Genomic DNA, 26,727 nt, shown 5'->3' on the forward strand with positions numbered 1-26,727 from the left:
TTTGGAGTGGACTTTGAGCTTTGTAATCTTGCAGATCTTTTGTATGCCCAAACAGCAACATTACACACTAACTAAAGTAAAAAATGTGGAAAAGCATAATAGAACCCCTTTAATGTTATGTTTAATTTACTCTCTTCAAATCAGTTATTTATCAAGTTCTGAGTAAAACAGCATGCAGCAGCAGTAATTGGTGATGATGGATTAATAGTGAGTGAATGAGCTAAAAAAAAATATGGACAAGTGAAGATATAAAGCAGTTAAGTTTCTTTCTTGGTACTGCCTACAGCGACCCTCAACAGAAGACAGATGTAGACACTGAATGTCACAAAATTAATGTACTAATGATCTAGCATAATATGTTTGCAAATGCCACTTGGTTTGATATTTTGTGTCCGTATTTAATGCCATCAGCTGGATGGGTGAACTGTCACTCACATCAAAAGACGGTTGGGATCGAATGGGTTGACAGAGTTCCTCTCGTGCACATGGACAAAAGTTGGACCACACTTGTGCGGACAAAGTCAGCACGAGGAGAGACACAGAGATCTGCATTGTATAGCCTATATGTTAAAACACAGATATAAAAACATCACTTCTGTGACTGTCTACAAATCTAAACAGACCGAAACGATACTAAAACGTGACACCAAAAAAGAAATGAAAGGGATAGATGAGAAATACATAAGAAACTGTGTCACAAAGGGGGTGGGGGTAAACTGTCTCAAACTGATTTCATTGGTTTAATTCGATAACACGATTCACAAGGCAAATGTTACGTGGTTAAAGATAGGATTTTTAATCGTTTTATAGATTATTCTGGTTTTGATTTTTTAAATATTGTGTTTTATCTGTTACACCCCTATTCAAAGCAGACAGTGTCATTAAATCATACTGTTAGATTATTATTATTGAATAAAGCCATTTTAATAAAACAGTTAGGCTATTACCACTAATCAAGGCTATACATTATATACAGATCAGTGGTTATTACGGGTTTTTTTTTTCATTCTATTTGGTTTTAGCTATAAAGGTGTTGTCTGACAATAACAGTTCCCTAAATAGCCTACAATAATTCAATAAATACTTATTTACAATAACCACTTAATTAAAAATATAACAATTAAATAATAAAAAAATATGAATAAATAGTGGTTATAAATGTCAGTGGTTCATGTCATTTAAATAAGATCTGACTCAAAAATAATTATTCTTTCAAATTGGAATAGAAGGTCGAGTTTGAAAGTTTCGTATTATTGGCAGTTTGTGTATTTTGTGTTGATATGTTAAAGTGTAAGTGTATAAACTAAGGATCATTAATCCTGACCATCTAACCACGTTTTAAAATTCCACACAACAATTTTAGACACAACCACTATAGCAGGGGTGCCTAATCCTGTTCCTGGGGATCTACCTACCTGCAGAGTTCAGATACAACACTGATCCAACACACTTGTCTAAAATTATCAAGCGCTTCTGAAGATCTTGTAGCTGGTTCAGTTCATCAGGGTTGGAGATGATCTCCAGGAACAGAATTGGAAACCCTCTGCAGTATAGTGTGAATGGGGCATTACGAGCCACGGTGCGCCCTCTGCAGGAGAAAAACACTTCTAGCTGTATCAGTCATTCTACTGGTTTCAGTTCATTCAGCACCCTTAACTTCCTCATACATGTCAACAGGGGAGTTAGCTATTTTCTGGGGATTTAATAATTTTTTTTTAGCAAACTGTAAATCAGCATTGTTGGGAGCCAAATCTCTGATGAGAGTTCTGGTTTCTGTAGTCAATCTGGTGCAACTAGCATGTTGCATCAAGCTGTTAGACTCTACAGCTGAAGCCAAACTGACAAAAGAAACAACAATAGCGTTGAACTATTGTATAGAAGGAAAGAACAACTTGATTTTGTAATGAATCAAGCTACAGTATATCATAAGCAATCAGCTTCAAACAGGACAGATGACAACATTCAAATTACTTAAATGTTTATATCCACCTTTTTCCTGAGCAAATAATAAGCGCCACCATGATGGATTCTAACTTCCGTTTGTATGCTATCCTCTTCCATTCTACCCATTGTTAAAACAGGTGAAAAGAGTTACGGCATCACCAAACAGAAACTTTTTGAACAACACTAAAAATGAAAATGAGGGCAGGGTTAAGCTCAAAATACATACTTTCCGGGAATTTATTTAGTTTGTTGCTGTTGTTGTGGCAGTCAACAACACACAGTAAAAAACGCAGTGTCAAATTAACACTTAAAGTGTTAATTTTAACACTACTCCGGATCATATATGGTCCCACTCTATCTAGAGTAAAAAGTACACTGTTCGTAGTGTTGAATTTACAGTGTTAATATAGCACCGTACAGTGTAGAAAAATTACACTGCGAGTGTCAAGTGTTACACTTACAATTTTTACACCATGGGGTTTTAACACCCCTGGTGTTGATTTAAATCCATTGGATTACACTATAAGTGTCATTTATAAAGTATTCTGTTCAGTGCAAAAACAATTTACATTATTATAGTGTTAATGTACAAGATCAGACATAAAATCAAGAGTCTTCAGACAGATGTACAAATCCAAAGTTTATTCAACAAATGGGCAAAGTGGCTCCTTTAAAACATATGCCAGATGTGAAAAGGTCAAATTATCACATTCATGAGGAGTTGCAAAGAAAAAGCAAAAAAATAAAAATAAATTAAAAAAGCATAACATCATCTAATTTGCCAAGACATGAACAAATATGACAGGTAGATTTGAACAAGATTGCAGAAAACTACTTGTCGACAGTTGTGTACCATCCATGAATGCAGTAGTAGTATTTGAGTTTATTGCCACCGGCAGCGAGCAGGTATGCTGTGTGGTCGGTTCAATGCAATCAAGGTGTTTTTGTATGCTGGTCTCTGCCAAAGACAAAAATAACAAATCAAAGTCAGCTCTCCAATTGGCCGTCTTTATAGTTTTCCACAATACAGTCAACCCAAATGGCAATATTTTGAGGCAGACAATAAATTCTCTTCTCTTCTATTATATATAAAAAAAAATAAAAAAAAACTGCACTAAAATTAAACTGAGAGGGGTTATAGCACTTACGTATAGAGGGAATGCGCATGACGTCACAGTAAGCGGAAGTCACTGCTGTTCCGCTCACTGAGTGGCAGAAAGACTGAGCGGCAGCATTGGTTTTCAGTGTGAATGCTGCGGAAAAACACACAAAACGCGTCTAAAACGGGAAAGAGCTTTGAGACTGACTGTACAACTAGATTTGACAAGAAATATGAGGTATATTTTTACAGACTACCTAAAGCTACAGAACAGAGAAGCAAATAGATAGCTGCAATTCATAGAAACAACTGGACTCCAGGCAGCGAAAGGTGGATTTGCAGTTATCCTTTTTGTGTCAATATGCTGGATTTAGTGGTAAAATCATTCTCTATATATTGTATTGTTATATATTGCAGTGACAACTCATCAATCAAATATTTACCACTGTATATTCTGTATAATTTGACATTTTTAAATAAACACTGACAAAAAAACTATACAAGTTTTAAGTCTAGACGATATGATGATATATATAACATTGATATAAGTGATCACCTGGATTTAGACCTGCCTATATTGTATTTATATAAAGCATTCACAGGCAAATTTGCTGTATGTATTTCCCCGGTGTCAAAATCAGGCACATATAAATGTCAGGAAACACGATTCCTGGCTGCATGTCAATATCCATGGCTCACTGGATCTTTAGTAAGTTGTAAGGAACACTATATTGAGTCCAATCTTTAGTTTAAACTGATAATCGTTTGTTTTACTTGCGTTTTCGCAGTTTCCCCTATTAAATCCAGTCACGCAGCAGCTCTTCTGCCACTCAGTCCGGCTGAGGGGGCGTGTTCCGGCGGGAAAGTGACGTTAATGCATTCCCTCTATGTCCTACTGTTAGTTTAACTGCTTCTGTATTGTTCTCATTTGTAAGTCGCTTTGGATAAAAGCGTCTGCTAAATGAATAAATGTAATGTAAATAGTGACAGAAATGCCCAAATTTACCTTTTTGAAGACAACCAGGTGTTTTTCAGCTTGATATGAGCACATCTTTCCAGGTCTCTTGCAGCCTTGTGGTGATGGTGGAATCAAATCAAGGAGGAGACAAATTGATGCAAGATCGCTTCCCCATTCTAAATTACAGATGTGACAACTTCAGCAAAAAATGCATGTGCGCATATAGATAATCTTATTCTGAATTATAGTCTAACCTGAATCATCAGTTTCATCATCTTTCACAACAGATTCTGCAGAGTCAATCAGGTCCTTGAAGCTCTTGGGAGAAGCCTTTCCAGGAACTTAGTTGAGGTCTTCTAACCAAAAATCAAAAAACAAAAAAACATCAACAGTTACATAGCATAATGACAACCCAATCTCTCTCAGTGCCGGGCAGAGTAGTGCCGTTCACACCTGGCATTAACATTCATCTTGGGTGACGCACAAGTGAACAACTCGAAGTACAGGTGTAAACGCCCCCAAGACGCATTGAGATTCGATTGTTCTGATGAGGTCTAGGCCACATTCTTTTAATAGAGGGTTAGTTCACCCAAAAATTTTAATTCTGTAATTTACTCACCCTCATGTCGTTCCAAACCCGCAAGACTTTCTTTTGTCTTTGAAACACAAATGAAGATCTTTTTGATGAAATCTGAGAGCTTTCTGTCCCTCCACTGACAGCTACGCAACTACCACTTTGACGCTTTTAAAAGTTCATAAAGACATCTTAAAACTAATCCATATGAACCAAGCAGTTTAGTCCAAATTTAATTTTTCTTCTGTTTATGTTTTTTGATTAATGTTTATATGTGAATAAAAGTCTAAATTCAATCTATTTATCACAAAGCGATCGAGTCTCTTCAGAAAAATTGGACTAAACCGCTCAATTCATATAGGTTAGTTTTATGAACCATTTATGACCTTTTTGAAGCGTCAAAATGGTAGTTGCGTGGACTGTCAATGGAGGGACAGAAGTCACTCAGATTTAAAATACATTCATTTGAGTTTCGAAGATGAACGAAAGTCTTTCCGGGTTTGGAATGACATGAGGGTGAGAAAAGACAATTTTACACTTTTGGGTCAACTAACCCTTTAACTTTTTGCAGTTTAATATCTTGAATTTACACAATTCATGATGACACATCAATCACTATGCCATTTTGACAATCAAGACAAATCAATCACCAACGACACATGTAAATTCCAGGTCTGAACAAAGGCATTGTGTGGTTGCCCAGTTAGGTTTAGATTTTTCATGTTCATTTGTCATGTATTAAAATTTGTACTGCACATAGAATAAAATATAGGCTAATGATACTCACAATTATGGATTAATCTTAAGCATTCTGTTGCTTTCTTCACTTCTGTTGCAATCTCATAAGAGGAGTTTCCTTCATTCGATTTAAAGACATGTTGTTTAGAATTTATTTGACCCATAATTTGTTAATGTTATTTATAATGTGAACAGAAAATACAGATTCATATTAATAAAATACAGACAGATAAATAGTTAGTACATCATTTATAATAACATGCAGTATGAATTGATAAAGACTGATTTCAAGCTAAAGTACCTGTATGCTCTGCCAGTGCTCACGCAAATACCTGTAAACTGAACTGGAAGACAGACGGATTTATAGATTAGCTCACTTTTACAATGTTTGAATTTAACTGTCATAAAAAAAAAAAACTTGATGGTAGGAAGTTTGTGTCTTGACGCAGATATGACGACATGATATTCAGTGCTGCTAAGAACAAGTAACATAGAGATTAAGTTATGTCATTCACACTTAACGTTAAACATTGACTGCGTTAATAATGCGCATGCGTCACGAAAACGGAATGGTTAACGTTTTAATGTATAACACAGCTACTTTTATACACACAAAACAAATATATAAAATGTATTACCATTTTAAGAATTCTCTCATCTGCGCAGAAAAAAAGCCCAAATAGTGCTGCTTCAGACCTCCTCATCAGCTTCAGTGCCAGGCTCGTCGTAAACCCAGGCCTCGGCGCGACTGGAGGCGGGAATGCTTACTTTCATGAAGGCTGTCAACAAACCAAAATGAAAGAAGCTAAATATATATACATAACAAATTGTAAGCACATTCCAACAAATGTATTTTAAAAGTTTGAATTAAATCGGAATGAGAAATGTTTTCTACTTTTTTCTTCTGTACATCTCTGCATCTCATGAACTTGACGAGCTTCCTTAATCCATACAAAAACGCGCAATTACTCATTTCTAAATGTGTTCACCACCATAGTTTACTAAAAATGTTAATAAATGCATTTACTATTTAATTTTAGAAAGAGAAAAGCAATTCAACCTACCGTCTCGGTCGCATGAAGATAAAATGGCGTTGTCGTCTTGCGAGGCAGCAGCAGCAGTCATCGAGGGGCGGAGTCAATATAATTCGGCGCGGTTTTTTGCACTTTCAGTGTAAAAATAAAATTACACTACGTAGCACCCTGTAATTACACTGAAGAGGAGTACTTTTTAACATTGTAGATTGTTAATTTAACTCTTTAGGAATTTATAACTTTTAACACTGGAATTTTTACACTGGCGATTTTACTGTGCAGCAACAAACTAAATAAATTCCTGGAAAGTATGTGTTTTGAGCACCATCAAATCTGAAGAATGTCCCTATAGAGCGCCATATGTCTTGCATTTTAAAGGACAAGTTCGGTATTTTACACTTAAAGTCCTGTTTTAAGATAGTTTCTGATGAAATAGAACTGTTAATATTGAAATTTGGACAAATGCTGCTGTCCCGAGAATTTTCCGTTTACTCCCCACAAAAGTGCGCTCTTTTCATTTTAAGGACAAAACCCCCTGAACTTCATCCGACCGGGAGCTGTATGTAGGATGAGCGTCCATCTGTTTTCAATGTGGCTAACTTAAGGCAGCTCATGTTATGAACGCACTCAGTAAACTTTGACGGGCGAGGCACTGAGAACAGACGATCATTGCGACAATGTGAAGTAATGGTACTATGGAAACGTGCATTTTAAACAATTTTCATTATCAACTTGGAAAATATGCAAATTTTTCTAGAAACACTGGAGGCAGGAAATGTTAAGGGTAATTACGCTCTAAAGGGCGAGACTTCCACGTTCAGGAAAAAGGTAGATAGGAGTGCCATCACATTTGAAAAGTATTGACTGTTGTTACACTTCACACAGAACTATGACCATTTAGTTATCCAGTTTATTCATGTAAACATACTGAATACACAGGCCTAAAATTGTATATTCTCTTCACTGTCAAAATAACACTCATGGTTGTGCTTAAGAAACAGTTCACCCATAAACAAAATTATTGTGTCGTTCCAAATTCGGATGACTTTCACTGTGCCACGAATCACAAAATGCAAACTGATAGAATTCTAATTTTCTTAGGTGTGCTAATCTTGATTTTCCAGAGTAGTCACAGTGCCATAATACATATACATAAAAGATTGATTAATTCTGTTACAAATCTGTTGAGTGTACTGGTATCAGAATATTATTCAAAATACACTCATGTCAATGTTTGGCAAGTGCACCAATTTACATAATTATTTCTATCTAAATACATATCTGTCATCCCAAAATCAAATTAGTCACTCAGGAAAATTTGATAGGGAATCCCAATTGCAGATGTCCAATTTTAGCATTACCATGCTTAGCAAATAAATAATCCTGTGAGCATGACCAATCTAATAAATTGCACTACGCAAATACAGAACCGATTACATAGCATTTGGATTAACAAGAATCTTTTGAATCTTTGAAGGATTCACAAAAGTATCACATGTTGAGTCCTGCTGCATAAATATTAAATGAAAATAAATACATAGAAAACCAGACTATTATATGTTGAGTATAACTAACTATCTTGGACTTGCAATTTGCAACTTGCCGACAATGACAGATGGACACTTAGCAGTAGAGCTTCTAAACACCCCACAATCACAGCTTCAGGAAACTATAAACCTTTGGAAACAGCTAACATCTCGCAATGAGAGATAGTATAACATCCTGTAAGTAAAACATGGACCTCGGGTTGAAAAACACTAGGATGTTTAATGGACCTCTAAATTAGCAGACCACAACATCTAAACATCCTCTGCAGAACCAAATGTAAAACTTTTGAGTAAAACTTTTGAATAGTTTGCTCAAAATCTCCATTCATTCTTTTGGAGCTGTATATTCATGACCTACAAAATAATATTATTGGGAGAAAAAAATCCATATACATCATGGCCTTGACAACAAAGAACGCTGGTTGGTTATATTTTGTGTTGGGGCATTATTTAGTAGGAACGTAGCCCATTTTTGCCATCTTCTGCTTGGCCAGGGGTGCTGGCAGAGCTGCCAGACTGATCCTGATGGTCAATGGATTGGTAGGCATCTCTGTTTCGAGCTATTGTTGGGATACCTGAAAGTAAAAGATAAGATCAGAAAAAAACTTTGAATTACTGGAATTGTGTATATAGCAGTCTCTAAAATGTTCTAAAAATCATACGTTCATATTATACAAATTCATATGAAATCGCCACCTTGTAAAATTCTTATGTTTCTGTGAGGTCAAGCTGAAAATTCAGACAAAAACAAGAGTTAATTGGGTATAAGATATCCCAACTCTCTCGGAAGTTCATGCAAGTTCCCTGCATTATGATAACCTGACGCCATCAAATTATTCACAATATCCCAGAATCGGAGCGAGTGAGAGAGGAGTGATCTGATCAGAAGTGGTCAGCCAAGACACATTAGCATTAACACATGTTACTAGCATGCGTTTCAAATGTGTCTCCTATGATCACTTGCATTCTGATTTCATAGCTTTTACTTTAAGCGCACAAATACTATTGAATGAAGTAACTAATGTTAAACGGCTTCCTCCCGAAAATGAGTTTTTGTAATGTCTGCTTTATTTCGATGGTCCACTTTAGACATTCAATAAACCATAAGTAACTTTTCAACTACATGTCAACTAGTCTCAGCCTCAGACATCACGCCCACGGATCGTAGGCTGAGAGTCTGATGCATATGGCACACAAAATGGGAAACATTTCAGGAGTTTTGAATTCTACTGGATTTCCGGTAGATACAAAGCCATCGTGACTCTAACCCCCCTCATGGAAGAGGAAAGCCATCGTGTTTACAAATGTGACATTGCACGCTTTCCAGGATCAACTAAATGCTGTATTTTCAAAAGCAGGTTTCACAGCGCCACTGTTGCAGTTACTTAGTGGAATGTCTAAAGTGGACCATCGAAATAAAGTGTAAAACTGCAACATATGTGATTTACACTGGGAGCACTGGAGCTATGCTATGCTATCTTTCTTCAGCCTGAAGATTCCCTTATGACAGATTATTTGGAAAAATCCCATTGTACATCAACAGAATACAAATGAGGAGGTGGCCGCTCACTATTTTAATGCACTGTGGGCAATTCAGGCACAGAGGTAATTGTTCTCAATTACATTATAGCCATTATACGTAGGCATGAGAAACTACTTTGTAAAAACAAAAACATAAGAAAAAAAGGATCAATTTGCTATTGCATCCATTTATTAAAACACAACCTGAGAATGTCAATAAATATTTTAAGTTAACACAATTCCCTTATTTTGTGCAATAAAAACACAGGCAAATATTGACAACTTGAGACAGTGCAGTAAATCAGCACTTCTGCGACCACTCAGGCAGAAAATTCAACAGCTAGAGAATAAAGCCTTGTGTTACACATGGTGTGGTTTATAATGATCTTCTTGGAGGGTTTCAACATATACAGAGACAGACCCAGACCCTCAACCAACCCTCAAATATATACTATATGTTGTTTGTACATTATTTTGGAGATTCAATATAAAAGTATTACATTATAAAAATATGTTTAAAACTTTAATGTTAGGTGCGATAAATTGCTTATTCTAACATTAATATTCTGTTATTGTTTAATTTCACTCATGAAATTATTGGGCCCTCTTCTAATTATTATTTATTTACTGCCCCTTAGACACATTTTCAGGAAGTATGGTATTTATTTCCACTGCTATGCTGATGATACCCAGCTTCACTTGTCTTTGTCATCCCCTCACTTAGTTTGGACTTTAAGTTAAGTTGAGTTAATAACTAATGATCTCTGCAATAGAAGTGAATCAATCAAAAACTAACTTTAGCTGGACAATAACTTTATTCAAGTGCTGCTGATCCTATTATCATTGTAAAGCTGCTTTGAAACATCCTATATTGTTAAACGCACTATATAAATGAAGGTGACTTGACACAAGTCTTGCATCTCTCACGGAGGAGCGGAAGCATAAAAGGAGGAGCGACGATGTTGAAGATCGAGAGAGGAACAGGCCTGATTTTATGTTGTGTTTTATTTCAGCTCTGTGTAGCAAGCAGTCGTTCAGGAGGGGCTGCTGGCGGATCCTTTTGTTTTTGTGTTTGTTTTATTTTATTATTAAAAATGTTAAATGTTAAAAAATAAAACAAACGGTACCACCGGCATATATATATATATATATATATTTTTTTTTTTTATTACAGAAACTGTAATATCTTTTTTAAGTACATACACAATATGTTATATTCGGATTACATTTATAATCAGTACCTTTAACTGTTGTCCTACCATAATCTTTCACCATGTTTTAGTAAGATCCTAGATCCTTATAAGGGCATGGGGGGTTAAAGTACCATATACAAATTGATACACATAACACTTAGTTTTTTCCTCCTTTCCCACAATGCTGCTCTGGCTTAAAAATGACCTGGAATCGGAATTGCCTAGACAGAGACTTATAACAGGCTTGTGCTACTGGGATGGACCACTGGGCTAGTCCACAGACTGATAACGAGATTGTGCTGACTGCAGACTGCTGGGCCGGAACACAGACTGGTAACTGGATTATGCTGACTGCAGGCTGTTGGGCTGGTCCACAGGCTGGTGACGGGCTTGTGTTAGTTGCAGACTGATAGGCCGGGACACAGACTGATAAAAAGTTGGTGCTGACTGCAGATCCCTGGGCTGGTCCACAGACTGGTAACGGGAATGTGCTGACTGCAAACTGCTGGGCTGGGACACAGACTGAGAGCTGGTTTATGCTGACTGCAGGCCACTAGGCTGGTCCACAGACTTGAAACAGGTTTGTGTTAAATGCAGACCACTGAGATCTGGTCCACAAACTGTGAGCTGGCTTAAGCTGGTTGTTGAATGCCAGACTGGTCCACAGCTTGTAAACTGGCTTGGGCTAGTTGTTGAATGCCAGACTGGACCACAGATTATGAGCTGACTTGGGCTGGTTGTTGAATACTAGACTGTTCTGCCGATTATGAGCTAGCATGAGCTGGTTGTTAAATGCCAGACTGGTCCACAGACCGTGAGCTGACTTGGGCTGGTTGTTGGATGCCAGACTAGTCCACAGATTGGGAGCTGACTTAGGCTGGTTGTTGAATGCTAGACTGGTCCACAGACCGTAAGCTGACTTGGGCTGGTTGTTAGATGCCAGACTGGTCCACAGATTGTGAGCTCGCTTGGGCTGGTTGTTGAATGCCGGATTGGTCCACAGATTGTGAGCTGACTTGGGCTAGTTGTTGGATGCCGAACTAGTGCACAGATTGTGAGCTGACTTAGGCTAGTTGTTATATACCAGACTGATCCACATACTGTGAGCTGCCTTGAGCTGGTTGTTGAATGCCAGGCTAGTCCACAGGTTGTGAGCTGGCTTGGGCTGGTTGTTGGGTGCCAGACTGGTCCGCAAGCTATGAGCTGACTTTAGCTGGCTATTGGATGCCAGGCTGGTCCACAAATTGTGAGCTGATTTGGGCTGGTTGTTCGATGCCAGACTGGTCCACAGACTGTGAGCTGACTTGAGCTGGTTATTGGATACCAGACTGGTCTAAAGGTTATGAGCTGACTTGGGCTAGTTGTTAGATGCCAGACTAGTCCACAGACAGTGAGCTGGCTTGAGATGGTTATTGGATGTCAGACTGGTCCAAAGGCTGTGAGCTGACTTAAGCTGGTTATTAGATGCCAGACTGGTCTACAGATTGTGAACTGTCATGGGCTGGTTGTTGAATGCAAGACTGGTCCACAGACCAAGAGCTGACTTAGGTTGGTTGTTGGATGCCAGACTGGTCCACAGATTGTGAGCCGGCTTGGGCTGGTTGTTGAATGCTAGACTGGTCCACACACCGTAAGCTGACTTGGGCTGGTTGTTAGGTGCCAGACTGGTCCACAGATTGTGAGCTCGCTTGGGCTGGTTGTTGAATGCCGGATTGGTCCACAGATTGTGAGCTGACTTGGGCTAGTTGTTGGATGCCGAACTAGTCCACAGATTGTGAGCTGACTTAGGCTAGTTGTTATATACCAGACTGATCCACACTCTGTGAGCTGGCTTCAGCTGGTTGTTGAATGCCAGACTGGTCCACAGATTGTGAGCCGGCTTGGGCTGGTTGTTGGATGTTGGATTGGTCCACAGATTATGAGCTAACTTGGGCTAGTAGTTAGATGCCAGACTTGTCCACAGATTGTAAACTGGCTTAGCCTGGTTGTTGAATGCCCGACTGGTCCACAGACTGTGAGCTGGTTTGGGCTGGTTGTTGAATACCAGACAGGTCCAAAAGTAGTATACGGACTTGGGCTGGTTGTTAGATGCCAAGCCGGTCCACAGATTGTAAGCTGGTTTGGGCTGATTGTTGGTTACCAGACTGGTCCACAGAATGTGAGCTGACTTGAGCTGGTTGTTGGATGCCAGACTGGTATACAGATTATGAATTGACTTAGGCTGGTTGTTGGATGCCAGACTGGTCCACAGACTGTGATCTGGCTTGGGCTGACAGCAGGCTATCTGACAATTCAACAGACTGTGGGCAGGCTTGGGCTGGTTTTTGGATGCCAGACTGGCCCATAGATTGTGAGCTGGCTTAGGCTGGATGTTGGATGTCGGACTGGTCCACAGACTGTGAGCTAGCTTAGGCTAGTTGTTAAATGCCAGATTGGTCCATAGACTGTGAGCTGGCTTGGGCTGGTTGTTGAATACCAGACTGGTCCACAGATTATGATCTGACTTGACCTGGTTGTTGAATGCCAGACTGGTCCACAGACTGTGAACCGGCTTGGGTCGGTTGTTGAATGCCAGACTGTGAGCTGGCTTAGGCTAGTTGTTGGATGCCAGACTTTTCCACAAATTATGAGCTTGCAAGAGGATAGTTTTCTTTGCGACAAATAGTGTGGTGATGGCCATGTGTGCTTTGCAGACTGGCAACTAGATTGGGCTAATTGCATGCCGCTAAACCAGGACACAGACTGTTAACGGGATTATGCTTACTGCAGAACGCTAAACTGGAACCCAGGCTGAGAGCTAGCTTGTCTTGAATGTAGGCCACTGGACAGGTCCACAGCCTGGTAACTGACTCGTGCTAACTGCAGATTGCCAGGCAGGGGCACAGACTGGTCAGGGGCTTATGCTAACTGCAGACTGCTGGGCAGGAGCACAGACTGTTTACGGGCTTGCGCTGATCGTACCGCAGATCCCCATATCCCCCAGTAAGGCAGAATATATATACCTTCCCTCCCACTAAGTGACATAATTAATCAGCGGGGCCCAGAGAGAATCAAAGTCAGCCAATCGAAGTTTGTTAAAAGCAAGCATGGACTCCAGACTGATATGATCCAACGGATTTCTATACTGGTTAATACTAAGATTATTTTTAGTTTTCCAATTCAAAAGGATAGTTTTCTTTGCAACAGATAGTGTGGTGAGGACCATGTGTGCTTTGTCGATCTCCATATTGATATTATTCAAATCCCCTAATATACATAGTTTTGGGCAAGTAGGTATATTACACTTAAGCCATATTGATAAGTCCTCACAAACCTTAGTCCAGAATCTTTGGACTGGCGTACAAAGCCACAAGGCATGCATGTAATCATCTGCTGTATTACTTGTGCACTGCGTGCAAATATTTGATTGATTAAAACCCATCTTGAACTACCTTTGTCCTGTGTAATAAGTTCTATGGAGGATTTTATAATTTAAGCTGTCAGTCATATTAAAGTTGTTTAATATTATTTCTGACCAAAACTGATTGGTGGGATTCAGTGATAGATCCGACTCCCATTTTGCAATTGGTAATGAGATTGTATCATCTATTTTGGAAATGACTCTATATATTTTCGATAGTAGCTTTGGAGTACCAAGGCTCCTGAATTCTGTAACACTTGGTGGGAGTTCCAGGTTTATTTGCTTAAGATGGAATTTTTTACTTATTACTGATTTGAGTTGTTGATATTCTAGATATCTTATTACTTATCCCATACTGTGAGGTGATTATTTGAAATGGTAAAAAGTTACAGTTATGGATTAAATGCTCTAAATGTTTAATTCCTTTATTTTTCCATTGGATAAAATTAATCATATTTTTGTTTAGTGTGATATCAGGATTATTCCATATAGGGGTGAGCCTACATGGGATCATTGAGGAATCTGTTTTTTTTAAGAAATTCCCACCAGGCTGTCTCGATCTTCAACGTCGTCCTCCTTTAATGCTTCCGCTCCGTGAGAGATGCAAGACCGGTGCGTCTCACAGGTGTCATTCATTAACACTCACGCCACCGGCCTCGCGCCACTCTCTCACGTTAGGGAGAGAGCTCGGCCTCGTCCTGTTTGCCACACAAACAAAAATAAAGAATTGCAAAATAAAAAAAGTACTGCAAAAAGAAAGATATAATTATTTTCAAAAATCAATGACAGCTGAAATCCTATTTTATATCTGCAACATATTTTCCATACTCACACCTAACTACGTTATTTGCAATACTGCTTTTATTCTGCGTTTCAGTCATACCGTTTTTCCTTTGCGCTTCACTTTTCTCAAGGGGGTAATCCATCAGCCGGAAACTGAAGCCATACTGGGGGCCGCCATTGTAGCAGACCATCATCTGCTGTTAGCATTCCATTGACTCCCATTTATTTTGGCGTCACTTTGACAGCGAATAACTTTACATCTGAGGCGTCCAAAGACTTAATTTGTCCATTATTAATTTCTAAAGAAACACAACAATGTATAAAAGGCTCCATTACTTTGTATCTTACGTTATGGCCCCGTAGAAGCCCTTTTTGTAAAAATAGTTTAACGATTGAGTCATAACCACGCGACTCTGTCGCACAGTAAAGAAATTACCGTATAGACAGGAGGAGAAGCTCGCAGGCAATCTTTTACTGTCTATGAGGCAATCGGGGGGACATGGAGGCATAAAGTCAAGGGAGAAGCCCATAGATAGAGAGTCCATAAAAGCAACGGGACAAAATATTTCAACAACGTTTGAGGAATTGGAAATAATTAGGTGATTCAGATTTGTCTTGGCACAGCTACTAGAAGATTTACAACTGTCAGACAGGTTGCTCACGTCACATCTACGTCGTCAAGCTCAGTTTGAGCCTGCGCGGTAGGCTCAGCCATCAGGAAGTGAGTGTTTCTAATGGGCTTCACTTTTCTTCGTTGAAATCAAGATTTGTCCATTTCTTTTACTGTCTATGACTTTTCTCTGCGTTTCTCTTCATGGCGCTGTTTTAACGTGGTGGTGGAGTCAAGAAACTCCGAAGCCGCGTTATCAGCAGGAGACCCAGATCGCAACAGTTAAAGTCAACATGGCAGAGCAGAGGGATGCTGGTGGATTCCAGGCAGTGGCATAACTTTGCTTTAAAAAGTGGATGGGACAGGTGGGGTGGGGTTGCAAATACAATACTAAATCATAAATCAGATGTACCTATGTACAATAACATACCGATGTCCAGGAATTAATTTAAATAGTACATTGTGGTTAATGTGTTTTTAATGAGATCTAATATGTGTTGGTGCCGAGAATTTTCACATCAAGAAATACATAGATCCGACTGTACTTGACCATTTAAGAACTCAAACAAAATTTGCGGATCGATGCATTTATTTACGGGTTGAGCAGAGAGGCTGCACAGTTTGACAAGCAGGCAGCGGCCGCACACCAGGCCGCCGGATGGTGTTGCTAAGAACTTGCAATGTATAAGTATTATCAGACCGGCCCTCGCGGCCTCGAAAACACTAACGGCCCACCGGGAAAAGTCCCGACTCTCCCGATTGCCACTCCGCCCTTGATCATATGTCTAATGCTTTTTGAAAACTGAAGGCTTTCTTTTTCCTAAAATGAGTCGGACATCATCACATTTTTGTAAACATTTTTATTTATTAAGCTACAGGACATCGTCTTTCAAAACATGACCTACGCGAAAGAGAAAAAAAATGAATGCGTCATTGTACCCAGCACTTCTGAAAATGCACTTCCGAACTGTACCCAGCACATTTCAAACCAAACTGACGCCCATGATTCCAGGTATGTACAGTTGGTTGTTTCCCTTTATTTCGCCAACATTAAAATGTGTGTGTGTGTGTGTGTGTGTGTTTTTTATTAAAGCCATTTCCGATTAGTATTAACAACGATTGCCAAAGTTTAATTGCTGGTGGCGGTCTTTTCATCTCGAGTGCTGGAATGGTGACTTGCCGTGGAGGCCTTATTGTGAATAATATATACTGATATATATCAGTTATTGTGAACAAATGGCAAGTCACCATTCCCGTAGACCTGTGCATCAACACTCACGCACATGTAAGTTACACACATCACTCGAGATGAAAAGACCGCCACCAGCAATTCAACTTTGGTAATCGTCGTTAATACTAATCAGATTTAGCTTTAAAAAAACACACACATTTTAATGTTGGTGAAATGAACGGAAACAATCAACTGTACATACCTGGAATCCACCAGCATCCCTCTGCTCTGCCATGGTGACTTAAAGGGACATTGTGTAGGAATTTCTCCCATCTAGCAGTGAAATTGTATTTTGCATTCAAACGAATTGCGCTCTCCATTGCCTTGCTTTTTCAAGTGCGTGTTACATCTACGGTAGCTGTTATGTACCAAAAAGCTATGACAGGATGTCTTCTAATAGCACTTCGTCGAGTTTTCCTTCGGGTGAACAGGTTTGTTATTTCAAACAAACTGCAACTTGACACAACGAACAAACGAATGTTACAATATGAATTACTGACTGACTTGACGGGGCAGTGACAAGCGCCTCTCACTGCTCTGGTCTGCTCCTCCTTTTCTGCTGCTTTCAGTTACTTATTGTGCTGGCTCTGAACAAAAACGCGTTGTGGAAACGCGTTGGCCTAGTACTTTTTTACCCTCCCTGCTATTATAGTTTTTCAAGATAGCGGAACTACATGGAAGCCTCCGTGGACCTACCCGTCACATATATATAAAGATAATAAATTATTCATTTACGAGGATAAGTCAGATATTTGTCAGAGGTATTTGTACACCATTGAGGACATACATATGAATAAAAATATTGATTTTAGATAATAAAATACCTAAAAAACTACACATTGTCCCTTTAACTGTTGCGATCTGCATCTCCTGCTGATGACGTGGCTTCACTGGGTTTCTTACTCGAGCCCCACATTAAAACAGCGCCATGAAGAGAAACGCAGAGAAAAGTGAAGGGCAAAGGAAAAACGGTATTGCAAGCACACACTTGACTGAAACGCAGAATAAAAGCCGCGTTGAAAATAACTTAGTTAGGTGTGAGTATGGAAAATATGTTGCAGATATAAAATAGGATTTCAGCTGTCATTGATTTTTTAAATTAATTAGATCTTTCTTTTTGCAGTACTTTTCTTATTTAGCAATTCTTTGTTTGTTTGCAAAACATTTTTTTTTCTCAGTACTTTTTTCTCCCTTTGCCATTCTTTATTTTTGTGAGTAGAAATTGTTTTCTTTGCTCAATCCTTTTTTTTTTCTTTTTTTTGCAAAACTTTATTTTCTTTTGCGAAACTATTTGGCATTATATTGACTCCATACCCATGCCTACTTCTGTTTTTCCTACACTTTCTCTGTCCAGCTGCTTAGCTGAAATTAAAAACTGGTTTTCATCAAATTTCCTTAAACTCAAAACTTAAATTCTCTTGGTAGGTACAAAATCTACTCTGACTAAATCTGATAGCTTCTCTGTCACTATTGACGAGTCCATGTTTTTCCATCAATGTAGGTTAAAAGTCTGGGTGTCGTAATCATATTATTATTTCTGCATATTTTCATAGGAAACATGGACCGTATTATTAATTGCAACCCTTACCGCAATTCTCTTCTCTTTGATCTTCTTCAAAATTAAATTCCGGTCCGTACCCTCAGATCTTCTTCATAAATTTTTTGTCTTACCATGCATTCTCCTGAACAGTATGAGTCTAGGGCTTTTAGTTATGCTGCCCATCATTTGTGGAACTCCCTTCCCCTGGTAATTGATAACATACTTATAAATCTTGTCTTAAAACTCATTTAATTAAACAGGATTATTTATGATTGCACATGTATTGAGCAATATCTTATTATTCAGTGTCTAATGTATTTTATAATAATATGCTTTGTCTGTTGTTGTTATACTGATGTTTTTAGAAAGATTTGTAAGGTGACCTTGAGTGTCTTTAAAGGCGCCAACAAATAAAATGTATTATTATTATTACTATTATTATTATTATTATTATTATTATTATCTTTGCTTTATTGTTATAAATAGCAGCTATGCTAATTATTTTCCATTTGATTTTCTGTTTTATCTCGGGGGGCACCCGTCCTGAGTATGTCAGCTCCAGTTTGGATCCAGCTTCTTATGAAAACTTCAGATTCCAACTCCTTCGAGGATTTCAGATGACGCAAACATGTCAACATGCACTAATGCAACATTTTTCAGTTAACTTAATCATTTGTAAACAACATGTATTCTTTACTTAAATGAGCTCATTCTTTCTCTCTTAAATTAATACTTTATTTAACCCTCATCCTTCCCTCACACTTTGTAACACATCTTTCCCTCGTGGGTCAAAATGACCTGAAGCCTTAAAAAAAAAAAATTAATTATATATATATATATATTCCAGAAAGCTTATTTTATTCAATTTTTGAATGTTTTTTTTCTTTACCTTTAAATTACTAGATTTGATCAATAAATAATAAATAAATAGTATTTTAAGCACATTCCTCGCATTCTTTCAACTTGCATTCAAAATAACTTACAATTTCATGCATGACCCTTTTAACTTGGCTCAAAATAACTTACAATTTCATGCATGACCCTTTTAATTTGGCTCAAAATATCTTACATAGGGTGTCTTTGCAGACCTCTTGTGGAAAATAATATGGGTCCCAAAGGAAGTTATTCAATATGAATGGGAAGGTTGAGGGTTAAATTAATACATTGTTAGCTAGCTGCGTTACTTGTATATTTCTGAAATGCATAAATTGAACAGTTATCTCTGATAACAGATCACTCTAAATTGTAATGAAAACACATGCATTTTCTGAAAATAATATTTTATATATATATATATACTTATTTATTGTAGTACCTTAATGGCACAGTACTATCATGAAAAAAGTTGTATTCTGAGTATTGTGTAATAAAATCTTGACACAGAATATTTTTCTGAAACCTCATGTACATATACACACACACAGAATAGAAGAATATCACAAACATCAAGCAGAAGGAATGCACAAAGAATGAAAGACGACTTACAGGAGATATTCAAATGCATGAATATTAACAAGAAAAAGTTAAGTGTTGCAAAACATAAATACCAAGACATAATTTGAAGAAAAGCAAGGGAAAAGTCCACATAAACAATTTACCACAGCAGCTCAAGATGAAAACTTCCGGTTTTAGAGAAAACTGAACAGGACTGCAGGAGGAAATGGAGGGAAGATTCAGTAGTGACGGCCGAGCAATGTGCTGTCAGCACTGTCTGTGGTGCAACGACTGTCCACAGATGTTTCCAGGTCTGAGAGACAGATACAGAATACAACGAGACAGCAAGCAGGACAGTGAATACAGTGAATACAGACGAGAAGTCACAGACAGAGCATAAAGAACAGGAACAAAAATAATGAAGATAGATGAATAATGAACATGAAAAACGGGCCTGAATCTAGAACTGAAATAATCAATGTGTCTTGAGTAAAGTAACAGTAAAAGAATTATGTAGGAAATAATTTACAGTATATAGGCTATTCTGTATTCAATAATTCAATACATTGTTCAGTTTATTATACAGTATGGCAACTTAAACATAAATAAATGTAGTTTAAATATTGATTTGAGTTGAAATAATTCGATTATGTTAGTGTGAAGTGATTCGAGAGACAGAGAGAAGTTCTTCCATTATTTATTTTCAACAAATAAATGCAACCTACCTAGGCAAACTGACAAGTGGGCAGGTGGAATTAAGAGGGGAAAGGTAAGAGGATTTTACCAGACTTAGCAACATTTTTCCAGAAGATAAAATGTAGCTAAATGAATATATCTGCTCAAAGTTTATTTTGGGTTTGATTACCAGGGTTTGAACACACACTAAATGATAAATGTATGAAGAAAAATAACATTATGATATCTAGAAATCAATTACATCGCTAGATCGTCTTTTATTAAATAACGAACTAAATTAATACTCTGCTAGTTAACTGGAGATGTTTTATTTATTTGTATTAGGTACATCCGTGCCTCGAAATGTTTCAAAAAGTGGTGGGGACAATATCGACCATGAGAAAAAGTGGTAGGGACATGTCCCACCCGCAAATTATGCCTATGACTTCTGGCATACTCTTTTTAACATGCTATGCTTTGGGACACGCTTATTTTAATCTCACATACTGTTTAGGATGGATAGTATGGACATTGAGATGCAGGGCTGGTTGCATTCGCACCGCCAGTAGGAACTCTGAAGTACGGCGTGCTTGTTGTTGTGACTTTTATTTTGACGGCGCTCTCCGTGTTCATTAGTTTACGATCTGTCTAACAGTCCTGTTACAACGCCTATCCTCTTCACTAAACGTGAGTTTGAGGCAAAAGTCTAAGTTAATAGTGAGAACTGGATTCTAAACTAAAATGACCACTTTTTGTTATGGTAAAGTTTTTTTTTCTACAGTTTCAACTTAATTTACAGTTTATTATGAAATGTTACAGAATATTACAGTAATGTTAAAATACATTCCGCAGAGTGTCTTTTTATCTTACACCTTTAACCCTTCTATCCCCACAGGATGTTCACACTAAGAGTAAAATTAATATTGATGCTGTGCTGAATTGAGATAATTAGGTGAATATATTGTGATTGTTGAGCATTAGTGATGAACACCTGCTGTTAACAAGCAGAATCAATGAAGGATAGAGGAACAACAAAAACAGAAAAAAGAGAAGCAGAAACATTTTATTTCTGCCATATGTCTATAGAAGCTCTTATTGAGAATTAACAGATATTTAGATATTTAGGTTTTATTGAAATACTGTTTGGTTTGAATGACCATTATGGAGAACAGTGTTTGCTTTAGTTGATCCTTGACTTTTTAACATCAGGTTTTTGTTGGTGGAAGTTGGTCAGAGTAGAACTGCCCCCTACCCCTGCCCCGACTGAGCCTGGTTACTTCCAAGGTTTTTTTTTCTCCGTTCTGTCAACTGATGGTGTTTTGGTTCCTTGCCACTGTCGCCTTTGGCTTTTGGCTTGCTTAGTTGGGGAGGTTACACTTTATTTCGATAGTCACTTTAGACATTCTACTAACTATAAGTAACTTTTCAACTACATGTCAACTTACTGTCATTAGACTGTAATAGACTGTCAGTAGACTGTTAGGTTATGGTTAGGTGTTATGGTTAGGAGAACAAGTTGACTTGTAGTTGCCAAGTTACTTATAGTCAGTAGAATGTCTATGTGGGGACCAACAAAATAAAGTGTTAGCAGATATTAAGCAGACATTCTACTAATACTCTAATGATAGTTACTTGACATGTATCTGCAAAGTTACTTATAGTTAGTAGAATGTCTAAAGTGGACTATCGAAATAAAGTGTTACCGTTGGGGATATTTAATATTCAACAATAGTATTGATCTGCCTGCATCGACACCATTATATGAGAACTGAACTGAGCTAGATGATGACATCACTGTTTTCTCCAGAGTGGCTGTATAGATAAATTAACTAAATAATTACCTTTTTACAAAAATGAACCATCACGGAACTTACTTAAGCTAGACTCTGACACTATTTTCTTCTAGATCTGCTGTACAGCCGAAACAAACTTTGTTGAATTATTTTCCTGTTATTTCTCTAAAGCTGCTTTGAAACAATCTGTATTGTAAAAAGTGCTATATACATAAATGGTGACTTGACTTAAAGCAAATCACCATAATGGTAACTACAAACATTATTAATTTCAATAAAACATCAACATCCAAACCTCAGTTATTTCTCTACAAGAACTTCTGTAAATGTATTAAAGAAATAATGTCAAACTGGTTTGTAAACTGGTTTCAAGGGCCTTACGGCTGTGGCTGGAATTCAGTTGTTGTTCTTGTGTTTCTGCTCGTCTCTTCTCTTTTTTCTGTTCTTATTTCTCTGTCCTTCAGTGATTCTGCTCATCAGGTGTTCATCAGTGTCTGAATTCACTCACTTCTTTTCATTCACTCTGTCAAGTGGACTATATTATTAAACTAATGTAGGGAATAGTGAATTAGGGTATAGGGTTTGGTTTGGGAGACAGCCTCTGAGTGTCGACTTTGAGCGCTGTTAATTCATAGTATATTCATGCAGGCTACTTTCTCGAAGACAACAAATACTGTCAGAATTTGGCAGTTTTTTTACAGAAAGGTTTTAAAGTGCACAGCTTAAAAAGGGGGCACTTCCACCATTAGTTCTTGTAACTATGAAAAGGTTCTTCCGGTGCGAAAGCCCCTAATATCAGACTAAATGAGGGAACTAATAAGATGATTAATGAACACTATGTGAACAGAATGAAACACAATGAACAGAACATAATCCTGACAGTTTCCTTCCTATATAATTTTGGTGAATTACTGTGATAGATCTAACTTTACATTTTATGTAATTTTAGAGGGTTTTTTTACCGAAAATGAACCAGTAATTGTATAATTTAAAAGTGAAGAAAAACTTAAATTGACAATTCCCTGTGTGACAAATTCACATTTGATGCATGTTTGTTATTTCGTATTTCAATCAAGTATTAGTAAGTAAAGTTTCTTTCTAGTTTTTTTCTAATAATTTATGATCAGTAGGGTTTTATGCTACATGTAATGTTAAATTAATGTTTGCTGCATTTTTTTCAATGTCATGTGTGTTACCTTCTCAGTTTGTGGGAAAGCTACTTGTGATGAGTTTTTATTCATCATGTGATTATCTTATCGTCACCTGCTTTTGATGGTTGTCAGTGTATAACAAAGGTACAAAAGAGATATTAGTATAGGTTGGTATATTAATATTACCAGTTAATGAAATGTATTAAATTTTTTACTGTAAATTTAATTTAAATCTTTAAAACCTAAAATGTTGCTATTTTTGTGGTAAATTTATGGCAACCACAGCTGGCAGTTTTTTTTTTACCTTAAATTTCACTTTTTTTACAGTGTTTTAATATCATCTAAGTTATATCAGTTTGAAATATAGTGTGACATTATCAGTGACAAATTAAATTTATATGCATTTTATGCAAGTAGTCTGCTACTGTTACAAAGATCTCACTGATTTACATTATAAGAATGTTTTTTGTTCATATAAATATAAGCAGCTGCACCAAATTGCACATTTTTACTAAATTATTTTCCTCAAGTATGAGCTCCATATTATCCTTATTGTAACCTTTCAATTTACTAGTTCATTATTTTATTTTATTTCACTATTTGTAAATTGATTATTTTGGGGGGGATTGATTATTTTGTGTTCCTGCCTCTTTAAGCCAGAGCGCAGGAGGGGCGGAGGGTTGAGAAAAGAGAAGCGAGTTAGGCCGGAGACACACTGGCTGCGTGGTGTGAGCGTGGCGTTTCTGTTGTGTCAGCGTTTTCTGTGTCTTTGCACACCAGAAACATGTCTGACGCGGCGCTGCTGACACGGATCACCCTTGTTCGTATGGCGTTCCGATTAGGAGGTGTGATTTGTGCACTTTTTGGCGATCGCTAAAGCCCAATTTATACTGCTGCGTCGAACTTACGCCGTAGCTACATCGTAGGCTGTGCGTAGCGCGCGTACCCTTCGGCGTACCCTGACGTGCACCTCTCCAACAATGTAAAGCCTGTTTTATGCTTCTGCGTCGAATCGACGGCGTACCCCCTCAGACCCCTCTGCATCCCCGCGAACCCCTCCGCCGTAGCTCGACGTGCATTTCCCAAAAATTTTAACTACGCGTCGAGGCGACGCAGACCACAAGTGCTGTGATTGGTCAGATGCACCGCGATGCAACTCAACCTGACGCAGCACCATAAAACGGCCACGACGCCGTAGGAGTGACGGCGTAGCTACGCCGTGGAGTTGACGCAGAAGCATAATGAGGCCTTAACAACGCGTCAGTTCTACGCGGACGCAAGCGCTGTGATTGGTCTGCTCAAACCGCTCCCTCGGGTTTCACATGCTGCCTCTGCGTGCGTCAACGCGGACAACTTCTGCGTAGAAGTATAAATTAAAACCAAAGCGTAGTCTACAGCGTAGAGGCTCCTGCGTAGGTCCGACGCAGAAGTATAAATCAGCCTTAAGCAAACTGAGAGGTGAACTAACGTGTATACGCTCGCCAGCCGTCTGGCCGAAATCCCATAGTATTCAGGCGTCAGACGTAAGATCTGAGACATTAGACGCCACGGTCGTATGGAACGCCAAAAGGGTCAAATTTCGCCACTAACCAAACGTGTTTCATTCTCAAAACGCCGCTTTTTACGGCGTTTAAGACGAAAAGACGCCGCAAAATACAGCGTTCTGTGATACAAACGCTGCAAATTACAGCATTTACAAAGCAAAAGTGCCGTCATTTTCTGCGTTTTTTTTATCCAGCCAATGACGCCGTTTATTACGTCGCAGGCCATCCATAGTGCGCCGTTATTTGCGGCGCTTCTGTCTGACAAAGACGGCGTAAAAAGCGGCGTTTTGTATAATATTATAATCAGCCCCACCCTTTTCTTTAAAGTTCAGCCCATCTAATGAAGTAGATTGTCGATCTGAATTGCGATCGTCTTAAAGGGGCACTTCACCCATTTGCATTAAGGTTTGTATTGTTAGAAACCCAGTCATATATTATAATGATGGTGGAATTTTGCTTGTTTTTTTTCTGAGATGGGAGAAAAAAGGATTTAAGTGTTTTACTTCCGTCCTATCGTAAATATCGTCATTTTGCGTCACGATAGGACGGAAGATAAATTTCATTGCATATTAAGAAAACTACAGCCTTTAGCTCATTATTATTCAAGGGCGTGGAACCCACTGACCCCACCGGCCTATTACAGATCAGTGGGTGGGACTAAACCTGAAGAAACTAAACTATTAATCTGCCATCTTGCTTGGAAGACAGCAAGCTAAGCTAACAAGCGCTCAAGGAGTTAGATTTACCATAATGCCTGAATTTACGACACACGATATGGAAGACGAGGATTTTGAAAATCTTTTGCTCGAAACTGATGTTCGTGGCTATTTATACGAGCCACAATATAGCAAAGAGCAGCTGAGGCTGATGGAGGAACAAGAGGCGGCGGCGTCAGCTGCGGCCGCGACCGCCGCAGGAGACCAGCCCGGCGCAGACGAGAAGCCCGGGCTTGCTCGCGCTGTAGCGAATTGGTGGTGCTCGTGCTGTAACTGTGCGCCTATGGACACCGAGCTAGAGTCTGTCTGCTGCAAAGAATCTCTAAAATGCCAATTCCTTCTAGAAGAAATGTCAGAGGCTCTTAGCCACTGTTTGCATCGCTCCAAATCTCTCGGTAGGGCATGAAAACTTACTTTTGGACCTTTCCTTGAGGTGACTGAACATCCCGGTACCATACAATAGTTCACCATTTCAAAATAAATAGTAAGAAGGAGTAAATCAAGAATGAGATCGCAAATGATTTTCAAACTCAAGTGGTAACTTTAGCTAGCGTAATGCATTCTCGTATAGGCGGGTCACGCATAGGCGGTGTTCTGGATTAGTGGGAGTGGCTTCTGGAGCTGTTCAAACGCGTTGCATTGTGGGAAATGTGGTTTACCAAACTAATGCGCTATAAAGTTACTTTCTGTCATAACTCGGTCAAAAAGGCACCAAATTTGAAAATGTTGACAGATTTCAAATACATATATGACCCACTTTCAATGAAGATCAAGGTTCCCAGGGGTGAAATGCTCCTTTAAGGCTTCTGTTTTTCTAATGTTGTTAGGACTAGTGTTTGGACTGTTATCATATTTTTATTTCTTCATTGGGCACGTGTATCCCCCTTTTTCGTTTATCATATGTGGGTATATAGTATGATTTGAGCCTCTATTTACATTCATGTCTGTGAAATACATTAGATTACCAAGCAAACTTACTACCTTCAGTTTTGCTCTTAGTGACAGGGGTTCGACTCCAAGGTCCGACTGTATTTTTATCTCTGCTTCGTTTCTTTTGTATTGGTCTGTTGGTGTATGTCTTTTAAATTTCGGAAGACTACCCGATAGCTGACAACATTGAGTAGCAGGCTGTAGGCTACTTATTACGGAAATGACAGCAGCAACTGTTTTAAGTCCGTTTACAGTGGCTGTGGGTCCCTTTATTGCTGATTATAATGATTTAGATGGGCCAAGGTAGCCTAT

At 38.4% G+C, this 26,727-nt stretch overlaps 1 protein-coding gene and 1 long non-coding RNA gene across 6 annotated transcripts in view; both read right to left on the bottom strand.

Annotated features, from left to right (window-relative positions):
* Positions 1-2,816: 2,816 nt before the first annotated feature.
* Positions 2,817-6,428, bottom strand: LOC143711382 (uncharacterized). 4 transcript variants are annotated; one of them, XR_013194833.1, is made up of 7 exons: positions 6,378-6,428; positions 5,952-6,092; positions 5,615-5,657; positions 5,363-5,431; positions 4,256-4,357; positions 4,050-4,177; positions 2,817-2,902 (listed from the first exon to the last, which is right to left on the bottom strand). It is a non-coding gene; the product is annotated as an uncharacterized LOC143711382 (long non-coding RNA). The 4 variants fall into 4 exon arrangements; XR_013194835.1 differs by lacking the exon at positions 6,378-6,428 and having other exon boundaries at positions 4,256-4,354; positions 5,952-6,144; XR_013194832.1 differs by lacking the exon at positions 6,378-6,428 and having other exon boundaries at positions 5,952-6,144.
* Positions 6,429-7,243: 815 nt separating this feature from the next.
* The window catches only part of agtrap (angiotensin II receptor-associated protein), a 32,922-nt gene continuing 13,438 nt past the window's right edge, over positions 7,244-26,727 (bottom strand). The window contains exon 5 of one of the 2 annotated variants that reach the window (XM_077202822.1): positions 7,244-8,469. In XM_077202822.1, coding sequence (XP_077058937.1) covers positions 8,345-8,469 — 125 coding nt within the window. In that variant the 3' untranslated portion in view covers positions 7,244-8,344. Of the gene's footprint in view, positions 8,470-19,691; positions 19,920-26,727 lie in introns of those variants that run through there. The other variant, XM_077202823.1, reaches the window with a different exon arrangement.

Source organism: Siphateles boraxobius, unplaced genomic scaffold (assembly GCF_051911475.1).
Source record: "Siphateles boraxobius isolate OS27281-9 unplaced genomic scaffold, OSU_SipBor_1 5, whole genome shotgun sequence".
Lineage (NCBI taxonomy): Eukaryota > Metazoa > Chordata > Actinopteri > Cypriniformes > Leuciscidae > Siphateles > Siphateles boraxobius.